This window comes from Epinephelus lanceolatus, chromosome 17 (genome assembly GCF_041903045.1).
Source record: "Epinephelus lanceolatus isolate andai-2023 chromosome 17, ASM4190304v1, whole genome shotgun sequence".
NCBI classification, from domain to species: domain Eukaryota; kingdom Metazoa; phylum Chordata; class Actinopteri; order Perciformes; family Serranidae; genus Epinephelus; species Epinephelus lanceolatus.
The window spans coordinates 24,050,058-24,068,643 of record NC_135750.1 but is presented as its reverse complement, the minus strand read 5'-3'; the positions used below and the strand labels follow the sequence as shown (position 1 = coordinate 24,068,643).

The window sequence follows — 18,586 nt, the reverse complement described above, 5'->3', positions numbered from 1 at the left end:
CATACAGGGATGTTCTAACAGCCTTTAGTGGATACGATACACTCATATCTGTAAAAGCAAATCAATACGAGCCGAGCAATTATCTGTTTAACAGGCAGTTATTTTCATGACAGCTTTGCTTGAGTACATGGTTCAGAAGTCTGACCTTATAAATGTTAATGCATTTCCTTATTGACTAAGGCTGTGTAACAACATATCTGCAGCTATCTAATGACCTGAGAGAGGAAACAAAACCTAATGCTGCTGAATGTTAACATCCTGTCAGAGCTGTTAAATAAATGTTGCTGTAGTCCAGGCTCGTTTAAAACGCATTTATATTAAAATCGTTACAACAAGAATCCGCAGCATGAAATCCTGTCTGTTCTAGCCGAACTGTTCCATCACGCAGAGTCTCCTGTCACTATCGTCTGTGACTCACATAAAGAGTAGTGGCTCTCCTCATGCAGAACAAATGTTAATGTCTTTACTGTGTCTCTGTCTTCTATTGAGAGACACAATATCTGAACCCACAACCACTTAAGTCTTCATTAGCCTCAACACAGTGCTGCGTGCAAATAATGATACCAGTGAACTTTCTTTTAATCAATACAGCTTTGATGGGGTCACTTTGTCATGAATGAAACAGCACCACCCATTTAAGTGTTGAATAGCACTCTGGAGAGGGAGACGCATTCAGACATAAAGACTGCTGTCCTATTGTCCACGGATCTTATGTTCAAGGATAAACTTTCAAAAATATTAACAATAAAACTTGCTGGGTATTTTGTCAGGCTGTATAGCATTTAGAAAAGCTGTTAAAGGTCTAGTGTGGAGGATTTAGTGGTGATTTTGCAGATTGCAACCGACTGAGATACTTCAGCCCCGTTTCCACCGAGCAGCACAGTACGGTTCGGTTCAGTTTGGTACACTACTGAGAAAAGTTGTAGATGGTAGCAATGAAACCGTTCTGTACCGTTTCCATTTTTGGTCCCCCCTCTGTTGGGGTACCTGGCACACAGATCTGGTACTAAAAGGTGGAGCTGTGAACACTGCAGTCTGTTGATTGGTCAGTAGCGGACGGTCACTCTGCTCAGGGCTGAGCTGTGGCTGGTTTTGAAGCTCATGTAACCACTGTTCATATCATGGAGTTTTAACTGTAACTATAAAATGAAAGGATGTTTTGCTGCCTCTTGCAGCAGCTGTAGTCTGAGAAAAATGATTCAGTGGGCCGACTGCCGGCAACTTTTAAACAGGAACGTTTACTTGTAATGATGACTTAATGCATGAGTTGACGACGGGAATCCATCAACACAGCTTAAATTTCAGTGTGACAACTTGACCATTACTTTAGTTCTTATTCTCTCTCTTGGGTGAAATAGACTTTTAGTAATAAGTGGATCTTCAAGCGTTTATATATATTCATTTCAACTGTGGGAAGCGCATATATTCTAATCTGAGAGGAAAAAAAAAAAGCACATTGCGGTGCTTCGCTCCTGTGGGCTCCAGAAACACTAAACCCCCAAGCTTGCCTTAGAAGAACTAAATGCACAAACCTGGTATTTTAAAATATCACATCAAGAGACACTTTTACTGCAGCCCGTTTTATTTGGTTCTGAAAACCTTGTTCTGTGGACAATAACTGGGGACCAGACTTCCATCTGTGTCACCCATGATGGGGAAATACAGTGAGTGCTGGACAGAGCAGTGAGTGACAACAACCCTGCCCACATTTAAGAGGACTGCCTGAGGTGGAAACGCTAGGATCTAGGTACTGAAGGGTAACTTTGGCTTCCAAAGGTAGCACGCCAAATGTCTGATGGAGGTAAAGAAAACAAGCGAGTTTAAACTAATAAAAACATAGTCAAAAATATTTTTTTTCATTTCTGCCAATACACTTGCCTAATCCAACACACTGGACTTTTACAAATAAATGGGCTTTTAAAACCAAGTATTTGATAAGAGATTTAAAAAAAAAGGGGTTATTTTGACCAAACCATAGACTAACTAACTAAATGACTAACATGACTAAACAAGATGGTTTTGGTGAGTTTTATTTTGTGTGTTTAAAGTGTGTCTTATGATCAGGTAACAGGCAATTAAGCTAACAATAGTTGTAGTTTCGTGAAGGAGAGAAATTTAGGAAGTGTATGGTTGTATTTCTCTGTTTATTATGGGCAATGAATCTAATAATATTAAGTTTCTTGTCATTTTGTGAGTTTATATTGTTGGGGTGAGATTGTGCTGCACGCTAATATCATCATATATTGTACCTCAGTGAAATTTCAAGAAATATAGATACCGCCCAAGCCTATTAACATTTACAGTCTTAAATGAGGAATTAAAAAATAGCGGCATCTGCTCATGTCTTTTATGATATGAGTGAACTAGGTTATTGCATAAGTCACATTCAACTCAACATTTAAGTAAAAAATATATGCAAGTTTTCATGTTGTCAGTATTACCTTGTCTGCATCCACTTTGCCTCTGATGAACTCTGACCTCCAGAACTGCAGCGCTTGCTCCAGAGAGAGGCCGATACCTTTGAGGAAGAGGCCATACTGCATGCGGCCACCGTGGCGGAGATGGTGGTTCTCTCTGAGGCTCTGGTGGAGCTGCCTCATGCAGAGCGGGAATGACTTTCCTGAAAGCTGGAGGCAGGCAACAATTCATGTTTAACATGCAGATAAAGACTACTACAATCCATGTATTCCTGTAAAAACCTATTTACCTTCTTGTTTATTTTTTCATCTTATATTTTAAACCATACCTTCCTTTTCTAAGCGGCACATGTTACATAATGTGAACTGATTGGTCCTAGCTCTGGGCCACCAAAATTACCAGTCAAACCTCATTTCTTCCCTTCTACGCCTCCCATTCGAGGGCGAAATTGCACCTTGAGCTTGACATTTTAAGAATAAATGGTCGATGCAACTTACCGAATCAATTTGTTCCAAGGAGATTTTCCCAACATTCTTCTGGATGCTGTAATCCTGTCCCACATAGGCATGGCTACAGTAAGAAAAATACATTTTTTTAATAATAAATCATCAAGACTGTGACAAAAAGGCAATGGTAATGCAATTTTAGAAGCAATCATGGCTGCCATGAAATCTGATTATATTTGTTTCCTTAATGTAATTAATTCTTTTGTTAGAAAATTAGACCTTACACTATTGAGGAGACATTTAAGACTGGACACAATCGTTTCAAAATAAATACAAAACATGCCCTGTGCCCTCCTGCCAAACAAACTTAAACCCGCTAAGCTGCTATCATCAGATCTTTTAAAATCGATGACTTTGGAAACCCACTGAGTCCTGTATGGCACTGCTTTACATCACATTGTGTTCCCCCTACCAAAGAGATTAGTGGCCGGCCCACTAATCTCAACAACCTGCCCACTAATCCCCATCAACAATCACACAACACGACTTCTTCCACCCCTATATTCATGTTCTTACTTCTATCTAAAGTAAGATAAACACCCTCACTGTGATCTGAGCTGCTCTCCTCTGCTATTGAAGCTGAAATGAAGGCTGCTGCTATTAAGCCTCTCTTTAATGCAAACTCGTGCACTGTGGCTGATTCACATTAAGTTTCTATGGTGAACAAGTTTAAGGTTTTCACATTAAAAGGCATCTACAGGAGGTGCAGCCTTAGCAAGAGGAGTCAGAGGCGGTTCTGATAACTTTCATGACATTTCAGGTGCTTTGCTGTTGTTGGGTACAGTTTTTAATATTGGATGTTTTTGTGAAGTACATGAAGCAGCAGGTTTGTATTGCATTTGAGATGAAATGTAGCCCTCCTACACATCAAGAGAAGCAACAGCTTTTACAGCACCTTCCCTGTCCTGGAACACCTCTAGCACTGTGTTCACATCACTGGCTCTGATCCCAACATCAAGTAGGTACCAAACTGGGGCTGAAAGGATTCCTCGAGGAACTTGAGTAACTCGATTACCAAGACTAATCAATGCAAATTCGTTGCACTGAAGCTTTGATTAATCCAGATAATTATATACAGTGCAGTGTGTTTCGCACAGATGATTATTATTGTCACACAACATGATCATGCCAACGCTGTGGACAGGTGATGTGATGTCGTGGTGCGGGAATGCAAAATGGAGAAAGAGGAAATAGCGAGGCAAAGAGAAGAGACAGGCAGCAAGCATCCAAAGTTTGGGATCATTTCAAGCTCCGTACAGTACATCTATTAAACTAGCCTACCACAACAGCATGTCATGCTTCAGTATCTTATCAGAGAGCATCCAATCCACAGAGCGGACCTGACACAGGGTAACGTTAACGCTAGAATTTAACGTAAACCAATATGACTGCTAGTTAGGATGACAGTCCCCTAGTGCTGGGGTTTATGCTTGTTGAATTGAAGTTGCTACAGCTGCTAACTGAAGGTCTGTCACTGTGGTGGGTGTCCCTTTTCCTCCCAGCAAAGTAGTCTCCAAGCAGCAGGAAGAGAGGTGGCATGCTACTACAAAACTCTCCCTTTCTCTCACACACACCCCCACATACACAGGAGACCTGTCTTATTTTCTCCTTTTTATATTTACTACTGCTTTTTATGAAACAAATGTATTTCCTGTCCCATTACTCGATGGAATAATACGTAAAGTATTCCATAGCTGCAGCTCTAATCCAAACAAAGTGGAACTTCTTATCCAGGGCGCGCACTGAGCCCTGTTTGTATTATTTTCACCATGAAAATGCACCACTGTACATACATGTTCATAATATAAATTAATTAATGTATCTCAAAAACAACTACCGGGGGAAAGCATGGCCCCAAAACTCAACCACCAATACAGATACACAATACAGTGCATGTGAAATTGTAGGAGGATCAATGCACATGTTGCATAGTCCTAATCACCGAAAGACTGAGTAACAATAGGAAGAGATGATGCTACACACGTACCCAGGCACCGCAAGTTCCCTCAACATCTGGACTTGTCTACATGGACAGATGGGGTTTACTCAGACCAGAAACAAGCCCCCAATGTTCTCTGGTGCCAAAGGATCAATCCTGCTAAATCTCTTTTTCAACTGAGTCCTGGCAAAGTGGCAGCAAAGTTATGAATCGTGCCGCTGCTTACCTGAGGTGGTTAAGGAGCGGTTGGAGCCGTTCATCAGACTGCACTGCTGGTAGCGAGCGGGCTGTCAGCTGCAGATAAGATGGACATCACATGAGTAATGGTAAATAGTTTTAGGTCACTGTCAGTATAGCCCAATATTACAGGTTAAAGATTAAAGATTAAGTACTACATGGAGCAATCAATAAAATACAAGGTCAACAACGGCAACGGCTCAGTGACTGAAGCAAGAGGAGTAAAAGAAGAAAGAAAGATGTTTTATTTATCGATTCACACAAGCAGTTTGACACATTGCAGCTGAAATGTTAGAACTCTCTTTACACACACATCACACACATGCTCATTCAAAGGGGTAGCATAAACGTCATATTAAACGTCCCTGGAGCTTTCTGGGTGTCTGGTGCCTTGCTGAAGGGCAACTCGGCAGTGCTCAGGAGGCAAACTGACACCTCTTCAACTAACAGTCCATGTGGGAGGAAGCAGGAGAACCCATAGACAGGGAAAACATGCAAGGTGGCTCCCCGACCTTCAAACCAGGAACCGTTTTTGCTGTGAGGCAACAATGCTAACCACGGCTCCTCGTGCTGCCTAGAGGAATACTTCACCCACACAATGACCATTTGTATATCAATAAGTAATGCCGTGTTACCTTGATTCATGCCTCCACAGAAAACTGCAAACATCATTGACTTCTTCATTGATTGGGGACCACATTCAACAACAGCAAGAACATCCATTTACAAACTCTCACACAACAGTATAATCCAAGTCTCATTTATCCAGTTGTATGCTCAGTACTTCCCAACATGCATTTCCACTAAAAACCTTAGTATTGGAGTCTGGCTTTGAAGAGAGCAGAGATAAGGTCAGTTTAAAAGGCAAAATTACAAGAATTTAGCAAAAATGCATGTGTTTGGGAAGAACTGAGCATACGACTGGATAAATGGGACTTGGATTATACTGCACGAGTTGTATGAGAGTCTGTAAAGAGATGGTTGTGCTGTTGTTAATTATGGCCCCCAGTCAATCAATATGTTCGCCATTATATGTGGAGGCATGTGAGCAAAACAAAGATTTCTTCACAAATTCAAGGTTACACAGCATGACTAAGTGATACGCAAACGATTATTTTGTGGGTGAAGTATTGCTTTAAAGGCTCGTGAACACACAGACGTCAGAGGAACAGCTTCCCAACTCAGGAAATGGGACCATCTGAGTAGCATGTGACTGCAATATTAGTACTTTATGTTACTGAATGTTTGACGATGGTACCAGAAGGCCGACTGTCACCATGGTGTGTGAGGGGCCCTTTAAAGTGATGACGTTAAAATTAAATGACACCATTATGAAACATCTGTATCATATGAAACAACTGTCAAGCGCTCCCGACGTTCGGTTTTCACATCCTGTCTCAGTCTGAACACAGAGTTCAGCTCGATGTGAACTGTTTCAGCTGTCTGTCCGACTGTATGCACATCACTGCCAAACAACAAGCTTCACTTAGTTTAATTGCTTTATGAACATGACTCCCATCAGCAAACAAGCAAGAGTCCACAGTCTGAACCATTTCAAGGTCTGCTTTACACAGACGCAAAAAAAAAACAACAAAAAAAACCAAACAGCTTAACATACTATATTTCTGTTAATTTCTGTTAAAATGAACATCCACCCAGTAACTGCAGTCATATGGAGAAGCAGCTTTCAATTTCATGCCTTTTTAATGACACATTTTCCGCAATGTCCCTTTGTTGTCCCCAGTGGAGGAGAATAACCATTATAGTAACACACAAACAGTCACAATGGCACAGTTACAAGAAAAATAGTTTTGGAGCATTATTCCATTCCAACAGTTAGTGGTCCGGATAATTACCAAGAAATGGGAGAATGGCAGAACTGGACCCAGTTGCTCTTTTTATTTGTTTTTCCTTTTGCAATTTGGAAAAGATGGTCCTGCCTGTCCCGCGATGGAGTACATGTGTTAAAGCAAATCACGTACATGGTGCCTGCTGTGCCAAGATTACGACAGAGGCAGTGACTTTCTATACTACACCATGAGCAACACACAATCTAGTGTCCAATCACACTAGATTGAGTACACTGAACTCGGAGATTAGTAAGCCACATCCAAACTACTCAGCTATCACTATTTTCTAATTTTGTTAATTAGGTACATTCCATATTGGCAGTACCCACTTTTAGATGAGTGCTCCAATTTGCCAGTAGGCATTTTAGATCCCTGGCTAAACAGAGTCCACTCTGTGTCATGAACACAGGCATTACCTGCAGACGCACTGACTGAAAGTGACTACACAGTTAAACACAACGAGTGGGACGGCACAACAAAACCACAGGACAAAAATGGACTTTTGTTCAAACTGCCAAATGATTGTCTGTGCACAAAGCAAAGGACTGCCGGTGATAAGGCAGACTCAAACAGCTGCTTTGTAAAGGCACTGCAATTGATGTGTCTTTTGATAGAGCGCTCTGTGAATGGACGAATGACATATTGTAAAAACGCTGTCACCAAAGTCTGTCCACCAGAGAGCACGGACAAGTTAATCACAATTGAAAAACTAAAAAACAAATCAAGTGTTTGTGTTCTGTGTTCATATTAAAACAATAATTTTATTAACTATCCTGTGACACGTATGACCATTCTTTCATTCATTTTCAGTAACCGCCTATCCTGTTGGGGGTCATGGGGGGAGGGCTGGAGCCTATACCAGCCGACATTGGGCGATAGTTGGGGTACATCCTGGAAAGGTCACCAGACTATCACAGGGCTGACACATAGAGACAGACAACCATTCGTACTCACATTCACACCTACGGCCAATTTAGAGTCACTAATTAACCTGCATGTCTTTGGACTGTGGGAGGAGGCTGGAGTACCCGGAGAAAACCATCACTGACACAAGGAGAACATGCAAACTCTGCACAGAAGGGCCCCTCCACCCTGGAGTTCGCACCAGGAACCCTCTTGCTGTGAGGTGACAATGCTAAACACTGCCCCATCGTGCTGCTCGACACATATGACTAGTGCAGGAGTAATACACACCGATATAATGATCCCATATTTTTCCACTAAATTCAAAAGAAGTTTAATACATAGTTTTTTCTTCAGAGACCTATGTATACTTCAAGCTTTTTATCTAAGGGGGCTTTCACATCAAGGACCTGAGCCCGGGTCCAGATTGATTAGTGCGAATACTGAGAACTGTACCCAGGCATGCCAATCCATGCCCAAGTCCACTTGAAAAGGTGGTCCGGTTCATGTGTACTCTGGTCCGGTAAGTCTCAGGTGTGAATACCACCTGAACCAACTTCTATCTAACACAACTACAAAGAGTTTTTAAGTGGTTATGAAACAGTCTCAGTTTAATACTGATGCCTCTATAACAGACGGCAGCAAAGCCTGCTGCAGCTTTGGTGCTGCCTTCAACCTGCAGTTGGGGCTCTGGTGGGAGGCAGAGAGCTCTGTGCCCGACAGCAGCGACTCCTCCTCTGGCCAGGAGCAGAGCTTCGCATTGCTGCTCCGCCGGTCCCTGCTGATGATGGTCCCCGGGGCAGCAGTGTCTGTCTACTGTGCTCTTTTCTACACTGAAGCACAACAAACATGTCACACAGTGACAAGTGTACTTGAGTACGAAACAACATTACTAATGTGAATACTGAGCGGCGGCAGAGTGGAAAGGAGGGGCACTCGTACTCGGGCACGGTATCAGTCAATCATACCTAATATAAAAATGCCTTTAATGGCAAAGACATCATGGATCAGACTGAGGACATGATCTTCTTTTTGTCACTGTTATCACTACTCTGTGTTACAATAAACACTGTAATGTTTACATGATTACTTCAGGTGTAGCATTCACACAACGCTGGCCGATGACACATGACATCTACATAATTGTATGTAGATTACAAAGGTTGAGACTCCAATCAGAACAGTAACGATTTGCAGGTCTTTATATTGGCATTTTCATCATTTCCTCTCTGTGGCTGTGAGTCATCCATATTGCAGATTTCTTCCACCTCATTAATAGGAAAAGTCTATTCATAAACCAGTAAGTGCCACTGCCTATGGCTGTTAGGCATGCTTGTGCCTGCTCCCTAGTCAGGACCCCTCGCCACGATGTAACTCAACCTTGGCTGTCTTCTCACATGTATTATAAAGAATGCCTCTGGTCCCCAAAACACCATGTTCCACGTCCCTGAGGGCTTTCGACGATGCAATGCATGAGCATGCGGATACTGCACCTTTACAGACCCCCTTCCACAGCCTTTAAAAAAAGAACATCATGCCTGTAGGGATAATGAGCACTTTCATACTTGCTGTCCTAAATCTTCCCTCTAGACATTTTATGTCATGTGTGCATACTTAATTCCCCTCATCTGAACCCTGCATTTTTCCAGTTTCCCTCAGGGCACAGAGAGAAACAACCACAGCTGAAATTTAATATTTTTTCTTGTGGACCCAGACTTACAGTATACACAGAATGTATTTACATAAACTACATATCCAAGGCGTGGACATCATATAATGCAAAGTAAGGCTTTGTTGAAGTGAGTCAGAAGGGTATTTATTAAATCTCTCTTACTTGATTTTAGGTCAGAGTCATTGTTGTATTGGATTATATTGCAAGACATTTCTAGTCTTGATTTACAGCCCTGTACATACACATACAATATACATTTATGTTTCCATCATGAAACGCAGCAGAGAACGACTGGAGTTGTCACGTTAAGCTCAAAAGCAAATTCTCATTTGTCTTTGAGCTGTGTGTGATATTACAGGACTCATTATTCATCCTTTCTAAAACAGTTAAGAGCTGCAAACACTTACTGCGAGAGCTTTCGATAGCCGGGTGCGAAAATCGTTGAGTACGATGGTGACAATGTCCTGGTGAGGGATGTACACGTAGCCTGCTTTCAGGTACACTTTCCTCGCTCGCACTAGATCCAGGGCATCTTGAAATGGGACCTTTCAAATAAAACAAGAACCGGAGAGGAAAAAAATGCTTAAATTATGAATGCATTTAAAAGATATAGATGTTAATATACCATTTGCATGCATAGTGAGCGTAAGGCCAACACTTTCATCATTTTAGCTGTGATATGAGGACTTACACTTACTCTAGTGCTGTTTAATAAAGGGTGTGTGATGATTTACATGCTCTCAACCACTAAGACTGTCAGTAAGAGGGCCTAAAATGTACATTTAAAGTCAAGTAGCAGGCCGTGACATTTTCCCCCTTCATTTTCATTTTGTGAACAGACAAACTTTAGATTTAAATCCACTCAGCTGTGACGGGATATGACAGTAATCTGTCAATCAGCCCATTATTTTCCAGGCTTACCATTCATACTGATTCCTCCACTACATGAACATTCAGTGACTCAATGAAATTATGCCAAAACATTTCTTTAGAAGTAAGGCAAGGTGCTCATGCAGAGTGGAAATTCTACATTTGGGAGAACATGAGTTCTCCAATAAGTTGATTTAAAACTGCCTCAGGGACCAATATTTTCTCACTTATTTCATATCATAAATGGTCTGTCTCCATCTGACAAAATAATGGCCCCGAAGGTAGGGGAACTGAGGAAGAAAATAGAACTAAGCAGACAAATCAGTGTTTTACAGGCAGTTCACTGCCCTGCTTGGCTGGTACTCTTGGGCATGTTAGGATTACACATTGTGAGTGAAATGCATCAGAAAACTTGTGCAGTAATTAGTTCAAGACACTTGACACATGGCAGAAGTTACTCCAAACTATAGATGCAAGTTTTCCTGTAAATTCGATCCATATTGATTGACGTCACTGAAAACATTGTGCAAAGCCAGGTATACACTGTGTGATTTTGTTCTGTCCCAGAAGAAAGATGACCAGTGTGAAAGAACTGTGACAATATCTTTAGTCATAGCTCCAAAACGGTGGTCCTACGTCACACTGATGTGAGAGATGTTCAAGGATGGCCGGCCTGGGATAAAATTCTGACAATGTCAGAAATTTGGGATGACCACTCACTGTGTGACTGCTGTTAAGGCCAGTGTCTACTAACCAACCTACAGAAACGCAGCATGAAATAACGCACTGGTGCTAAACACACACAAACAGACGGATAGCAGCTCGCCATGGAGGCTAAACGTGCTAAAAGAAACGTGTGGGATTCCAGCAAAGATGAAAACCTTATCGAGTTGTGGAAGCAGAAGCCTTGCCTGTAAGATGTGTCCTCCAGCTCTTAACATGATTGCGTAAAGCATGGCAGGAAATGGCGGTGGACTTGCAGCTGCCAGGTGAGCAAACTACCAGTTAGCAAACACAAACAAACACACACACACACACACACACACACACCGCAGTCTACAGTGCCCACAAACTTCAGGTTATTTAGCCTGCGTAGCCTGCGATTCAGTAGGCGCTGTCATCGTACAGTCTGCGTACATCAAACTTGATGTTGTACCCAAGTTTATTAGATCCATGTCGCACAGTGTAGCTGCATTAAGCACTGCAAAGTGTGTGATCTTACATGTCGTGGTGGTGGTTGGTTTTACAAAGACAAAGGTTCGTTTGCCCAATTTTTGGCCAAGTAATCATTTAACCTGTTATCAGCATGGCGATGTGAAATACCGCACCTGTTCCGCCGCCACCTGCACATATGACCAATTAGTGTCACAAGCTGACCTGACCCGATCCGCCAACACAAGATCTGCGGCCTGACCAAGGTGGCAAATCCTCTGATACCCATGCACTGTTCCAATAATTCGGTCAGGCGACATGTCTAGTGTGATCATTTTGGGCCATTTCTTACATGTGAAACCAAAATAATAAATTTAAAAACTAAAGTATTTCAGAAAATACAATTTAAATTAATATTTTTTTGTATATTCTCATAACACTGAGCAGCACATCTCCACAGTTAACGTGCCTGTAAGTAACACTCCTGAGTGAAGCGGCTCTCATATTCCAGCTGGCACAGAGAGGACAGAGCCGACAAGTAAAAAAGTCTGCCGTCAAGGGATTGAATGGTTAAAATATTCAATTAAATTATTATTTTCTTATTTAATTTTAATATATTTATCATCTGACACCAGCAGTCCGACCCATGTGTTTCTTGTTTAACCCAGAAGTAAACCCGGATATAAAATTAAGACAAAACACCACCCGCAATCACCTTTTTGGCAGATCACCAGCCGGGTGCCTGACCTGATGCAGGACTCTGCCTGTTATAAGTTGGTTTGTAATGATCATAGAGGGGTGCTGCAGCAACTTAGCACTGCACCTCCATACAGCTGGGGGACTCGTAAGAGATAGATTTAAAAAGAAAAGGTCAAACTTGTAACAGCAGAGGCTGAGATACTCTGACTTTTAGTCCTCAGTATGGGTCAAGCTCCAAAAACACTCTGGAGCTTACGTTACCCATAATGGCACTCTAAATCAGTGGTTCCTAAATGGTGGGTCCTGGTCCCCCAAAGTGGGTTGCGGATCCATTCTGAATGGACCACAAGTGACTCGTGAACGTGTCAAGTTTGTAAAAAACACTTTATTTTGAAGTATGGTGAATTTCCAGCACAGAGCTTTTATTTTGAAGTGCCATTTTCTGCCATAGAGTGAGTGACTAGCGGACAGCTTCTTGACAGATGGTGCTTCTCAAAGTTGAGGACGGATCCTTCAATTTCGTCTGAATTTCAAGGATGCTACGTCATCGAATCCCACAGAAGGACTGTCAAGGATCAGTGTCAAGAATCCTTTGAATTCTGCCGAGGACTGAGTCAGAGAATTTTCAAGGATGCATGTTTGTATTCTCAGTGAGCATGAAGCACCCACAATTATTTGTGCATGATTTGCTAGAATTAAAGGCAGGGCCTTGTCAATGACGCACACCTGGGCACTCACTAGCTCATGTGTGTTCACTGAATACTAGCAGGGAGTCTTGCCTAGCCTCTGAAGGACCTGTCCTACCAAGTAAGTATCCTTGACTTTGAGAGGCACTTGAGGGACAGCAAACCTGCTCGACGACATGGCCAAAAGCAAGAATGATGCTGAGTATATTAAACTGTGTGGACCTTGAACTAATGACTAAGGAGAAATCTGGACCCTGAAGCTGGAGCCACTGCTCTGAAGCATCTTTTGTTTGACCTTCAATGACTAGTAAACACCACAACTTTTAAAATCCACACCTTCAGTGTGTAACGCAGCCTTCCTGTTAAAAATCTGAAGTCTGATGACATCATCAGGTTATTCTTTCAAACCGAGTGCTCTATCCAGAGTTTCAACAGGCCAACTAGTAACCCTCATAACAAGTAATCTTAACATCATGTGTAAAACTGGTGGAGTGCCCCTTTAACTAGTGCTGCACGATTAATCTAATCGCAGTTGCAATCGCGATGTCAGGCTGTGCAATTACATAACCGCATAAAAGGCTGCAATTTAATGTAAATGACAGTTAACGTGTGTGCCTGTGGACGTGACTACTTCTCCTGTAGTGTGTGGAGTTTGTTGACATCACGCCCACAAGTTATCCTGGTGTGTAAAGCACGTATGGTCAGGTGACCACCTGGTGTGCAGCAGTGACCAACATAGACGCTGAAGAAGAGCATGAGCACGACCAAGAACAGGCTGAGTTGGTGGCAAAAAATAACCCAACGCCTATTATATGGCGATACTTTGGATTCAGGTACGGCAGCGTTGACCAGAAAGACGTGCTGTGTAAAACTTTGAAAGTTAAAGTCGCCACGACCCGCGGCAACACGACCAATCTATATCAGCACTTGAGACAGCAAAGAGAAAAGTAGGAAGAATGCATGCGAGAGAAAGACAAGCTGAGTAACTTTAAAGACAAAGAGACAACTGAGACCCTCATAAAACAACAACAAATTACACATACATTCGTAAGTGTCACGTCATACGACAAGACCTCAAAGAGACACAGGGAAATCATGGACTCTGTAACAATCTATGTAATAACAAATGAAAAATTGAGCAATTTTGCTCGGTTTCGGCCCACATGACATGCTGCTGTGTTGTGCAACGGCCTATTCACATGCTGGAATTTGTCATTTATGTGACAACGCCTGAACACAACACAGGCTCCGCTCCGCTGTAGGTACAGTGCCGTGGAGTCCTGAGGGAACTATTTTTGTTGGCGGAAGACAAATAAAATGCTTAAATTATCTATTTTGTCCTCATTTTTCAACATTTCTTAATCAGCCTTCCTTATTTAACTGTTAAACTGTTGTATAAAAGCAATATCACACTCGAGCTCGTGATGTTATACTCGTATATCGTCACGGCTGTGATTCGGTCATAGGCACGATGTATAACATCACGAGCTCGAGTGTGATATTGCTTAAGTAATTGCAACCGCAATGGCGATATTGTCCTCAAAATCGCAATCGCACATTTTTATCAAATCGTGCAGCACTACCTTTAACATGAAAATCCACAGTGCAGAGTTGCTGTTGTTTCATGATTCTGGACACGTCTTTGTCAAACTGAGCATTAACAACTCAAAAGTAGCCCAATAATGGACTCATGGGGGAAACACTAGAGCTTTTGATGGTAAATGCAGATAATAATCACTGAAGATAATTACAGGGTGATTTTAACAAAAGAACATTTTCTTGTCTGTGAAGATACCAATGCTAACACTGCCTTTTCTTTTTCAAAGTTCTGACATTTAGAACACAAAACAATGAGTTAGCAGCACTATGTCTCGATGGCTTGCTTCTTCATTCACTGTGGGAACTACAGGAAAATAAATCGTAGAATAACGGTGTATATAAAATGTGTTTTGTGGAGGCATAGGCACTTAAACATTCTTAGTGGTCTCAGTGGAGAGAAAGAGAGAAATGAGTAACTCACTTTGTAGAAGTCCTGGTTCTCCACAGTGATTCCACTGACGGCGTAACTGGAGTTGACAAGTTTATCCGACAGGGCCTTCTTCTCCTCGACACTAATCTGAAAAGTTATTGATGAGAGTGATGAATTTCAGCGAAGAGCTGCACAGACAGAACTGCGCCAGTGTTTAGACACTGAAGGCTGTGGCTCACATCGTTTATCAGATGAACGCGCCATTTTCGTCCTTGCTTGACACATTATGTTTGGATAAATTATTGAATAGTTTTTTCCATTTTTCCTTTTAGGAGTCACCTCCATTTCATGGAAACCTGTCACAGTGCCTTCCCTGAGTGGGTCTAAAGATGCACTTAAAAGTAAAAGACACTAAAAACAGAAATTCACATTTAATCAGGATTACTACGAATGTTAAAAATCGCACGTGTGTATATTTATCACCTTGGAAACACTGTTTGTTCACACATTAAAACAACTATAGTGCAAGACAAAATGCTTTTAACATTAAAACTTTTTTTTATCACCCTTCAAGGAAACCCTCAACATTCATGGGTCCTGTTACAGTGATCAAACAGCTCCACCTAGTGAGCATGCAGCTGAGCACAAATGTTCCTTTCCCTGCCCTGTTTCTCGTTTTCTTTTCCTAATATCCACTAATACATGAGATTCTGTGTCGGCTTCTTTGTCAGTCAGATTTTTAATTACTCCACAGTTACAACAGAAATTAGTGACACACATTAGTGACATCAATAGATATCATTTTAGCTGATATAAAACCTCAACTCTGCTCATTACTTTCAGAGTCTAAACACAGTTTTGCTCATATTTGAAGGTTTGTATAAATACATATTCTAAAAACACTTTCATATAGTGCCCTGTTCAGATCAGTCCACAAGCATTTACATTTACAGATGTGGACAGAGGTGAACAACAACAGTACGGGAGTTGTAAGTAAGTCTCAGGTAGCAAAAAAGAAAATGAAGACTTTATTTGTAAAAACAGATATGAGATATTCTTAAAATGAATAACCACTAATTTGATTGATATTTAATTGATCGTACAAGAAAAACCTGCTTTATAAAAATGTAAAAACTCTGAAATATCTTATGAAAACATCCAACATCAGCTTGACTGATATTTCCTGGTTTGCGAATACGCACATACGGCATATATGGAAAATAAATAAAAATTGAGTTATCTGGTTTTCAAATATACCCTTCAAATATTGTAGTAATTTTTAAGCAATAAATTAACATTTTGAGTCAAAGTAAAAAGTGGTGTTAAAACTTACCGTGTCATACTGCAAATTATTTCTGTGCAGGAATTCAAGCTTTTGTTCGGGATACAGCTCGTTGAACCGGTAGCGGAAAAGATCGACTTCCTGTTGGATAAACCACCGTCTCAAGTCCTCCCTTTAAGATGCAATTACAAATAAACATTTATTCAGACACTCATTTTCACAGCATGTTTATTCTTTTTTTTTATTAACAACAATCATTCTTCAGAAACTACAGACTTACGTTTGGCAGTAGGCAAGTCTGAGGATGAAGTGGGAGATATGGTCCTTTCTTCGTTTCTCGAATTCAGTCGGTCCAGTCTGAGTTTTTCGGTCATCCTTAATGGGTTAAGGTACAGTATTTTTATGACATATTTCTTGTCATGATTCACAACTTCTTAACTTGTGTTGGCTTGTTGGGCATAATTTTACTTGCAAGGTAAAATAAAAGATTTTTAAAGAAGGTTTTGTGACCATATTCACAAGTCAAGAGCGTGTTGTATACTTTTTACAACAGTGATGTTTACAATACCTGTATGCCATCTTACATTAATTTAGGCTATGGGAATTCAGCTTTATTTTGGCAAGTAAGCAGCTTTTATGACTCATGGCAGGCAGTAATGTGACAATGTGCGTCCTGTTAAACATACTCACAGCATCTGATCTGTACGCAAAGTTCAGGGTTTTACACTCATGTTCCAGTTTCTTTGTGTACTGCTCTGACAGCTTCACATAGCTCACTCCCAAATTCTCAATTGTCTTCAGCACTGTAGTGGTAACAAAAACAGACATTATAAATATCAGGCCATTTTTAAGCATATTACAAATGTATTTCATTACAGCAGTGAAAACACTAAATTTAAATATCATTAGACTGGAAAGAGACCCAGGTCTTACATTTCAGTCTGTCCACAGCAAACGCCTCAAATTCAGCAAGAGAGATGTTTTCAAGAGGAGGCTGCACATAGAACTGCAGAGGATGTCCATACAGCTCCGCCTGGCCTTCGTTGGCGGCGATCTTCCTTCTTCTGCCAGAAAACAGCATAGTTCCTGATGGTATAGGAAAATAAGAATGTCTTTTAATAAAGAAGCATCATGTATCACCAGACAATAGGATACAAGTCATCATCACCACACTGGCATGTTTGGTATAACTACAATTTTCAATACAGACCAGTGGGAGCTTCAAGTAAGTAGCAAGCCTCTTCTCCAATGCACCACGCTGTATTTCTGTTTATAGAGGCTTCAGATATTTTGTCTTCATTAAATGGGTGCTGGCATTTGGGGGGAAAATAAAATGTATATATATGTTTGAAACAAATTATTAGACGCCCCCTTGTCAACAATTAGCGATCCATTAACCTCATTTGGTCTGTCCTCTTAACACACACAAAAACATTAAAAATACTGCCTATTGTCTGAGCTGTATAACTTGGGCCCCTGTAACATGGGCAGCAGATTACAGATGTGTTCCCACACCACAGATCATAGTCCACCTGTTAAAGAACATGTAAGGGTATAGAAAGAAAATATTCATGCAGAGAGCATTTTATCTATGTCAAAATATGTTTTCATCTGCAACAACTTGGCTACAAAGCTGCTTTCACTGAACAAGGTCTATTGTGCAGCTCATTGCACATAAAGCACAAACTCTGACAGGCATCAAACCATTGAAATGACCTGATAACATTAGCTAACGTTAGCAATTTATTGTGTTACAACACAACTAAAGTAAGTGGTATCCCCCTTTTCCATAAAACCAGCTGTACCCACACGACATAATTAAGCATGAAACGACTTCGCTAAAGCTAACAATACTGTATCTTCAGCGCAAAGTTAGTCAACAACAATGACACATTTCCCCAACGCAGACACAGATGCTAGCTAACACCAGTTAACTCCATGGAAACGGGGTCGACGAGGACCGACTAAAACTATTCCAGGGACGTATCACACAACTTGAAACAAGTACAATAGCAGCATTTAAACGGTTATATTGTCGTTACATTACCGATTAGACGATGAAGCTGCTTCTTCTTAGTTCAAGCCCGCCAAACAAAGTGGGTGGTTCAACTAACGCGGGTAAATGATGACGATTTTAGACAAACCAGGAAGAGAAACCTGTCACACAGTGTGAGCGCTCGTTTAGTTGTTCCGGCCGGCCTGCCATGTCTCTGCCATTGACGATATCCTTTGTGAAAGCATACAAGAAGAAAATGCTTCTCAGTTTTCTATGATGACTACAAACCAGTCGTGCAGCTGAATATCTAAAATAAGCACTGGCTTATTTAGCGTGCAATTTTCCTGACTTTTTTTCCCGCCGTCGACCTAAATGCAACAGCGGCTTTCGGGATTATCTGCACTACA

The 18,586-nt window shown here is 41.2% G+C and overlaps 1 protein-coding gene across 2 annotated transcripts in view; it reads right to left on the bottom strand.

Annotated features, from left to right (window-relative positions):
• The window catches only part of prim2 (DNA primase subunit 2), a 38,179-nt gene extending 19,859 nt beyond the window's left edge, over positions 1 to 18,320 (bottom strand). The window contains exons 1-11 of one of the 2 annotated variants that reach the window (XM_033612691.2): positions 18,231 to 18,262; positions 17,394 to 17,493; positions 17,117 to 17,269; positions 16,874 to 16,986; positions 16,464 to 16,558; positions 16,235 to 16,355; positions 14,953 to 15,048; positions 9,933 to 10,070; positions 5,090 to 5,157; positions 2,916 to 2,988; positions 2,442 to 2,627 (exon numbers count right to left, since the gene is read on the bottom strand). In XM_033612691.2, coding sequence (XP_033468582.1) covers positions 2,442 to 2,627; positions 2,916 to 2,988; positions 5,090 to 5,157; positions 9,933 to 10,070; positions 14,953 to 15,048; positions 16,235 to 16,355; positions 16,464 to 16,558; positions 16,874 to 16,986; positions 17,117 to 17,264 — 1,038 coding nt within the window. In that variant the 5' untranslated portion in view covers positions 17,265 to 17,269; positions 17,394 to 17,493; positions 18,231 to 18,262. Of the gene's footprint in view, positions 1 to 2,441; positions 2,628 to 2,915; positions 2,989 to 5,089; positions 5,158 to 9,932; positions 10,071 to 14,952; positions 15,049 to 16,234; positions 16,356 to 16,463; positions 16,559 to 16,873; positions 16,987 to 17,116; positions 17,270 to 17,393; positions 17,494 to 18,230 lie in introns of both variants that reach the window. The other variant, XM_033612690.2, reaches the window with a different exon arrangement.
• Between the last annotated feature and the right edge of the window lie 266 nt (positions 18,321 to 18,586).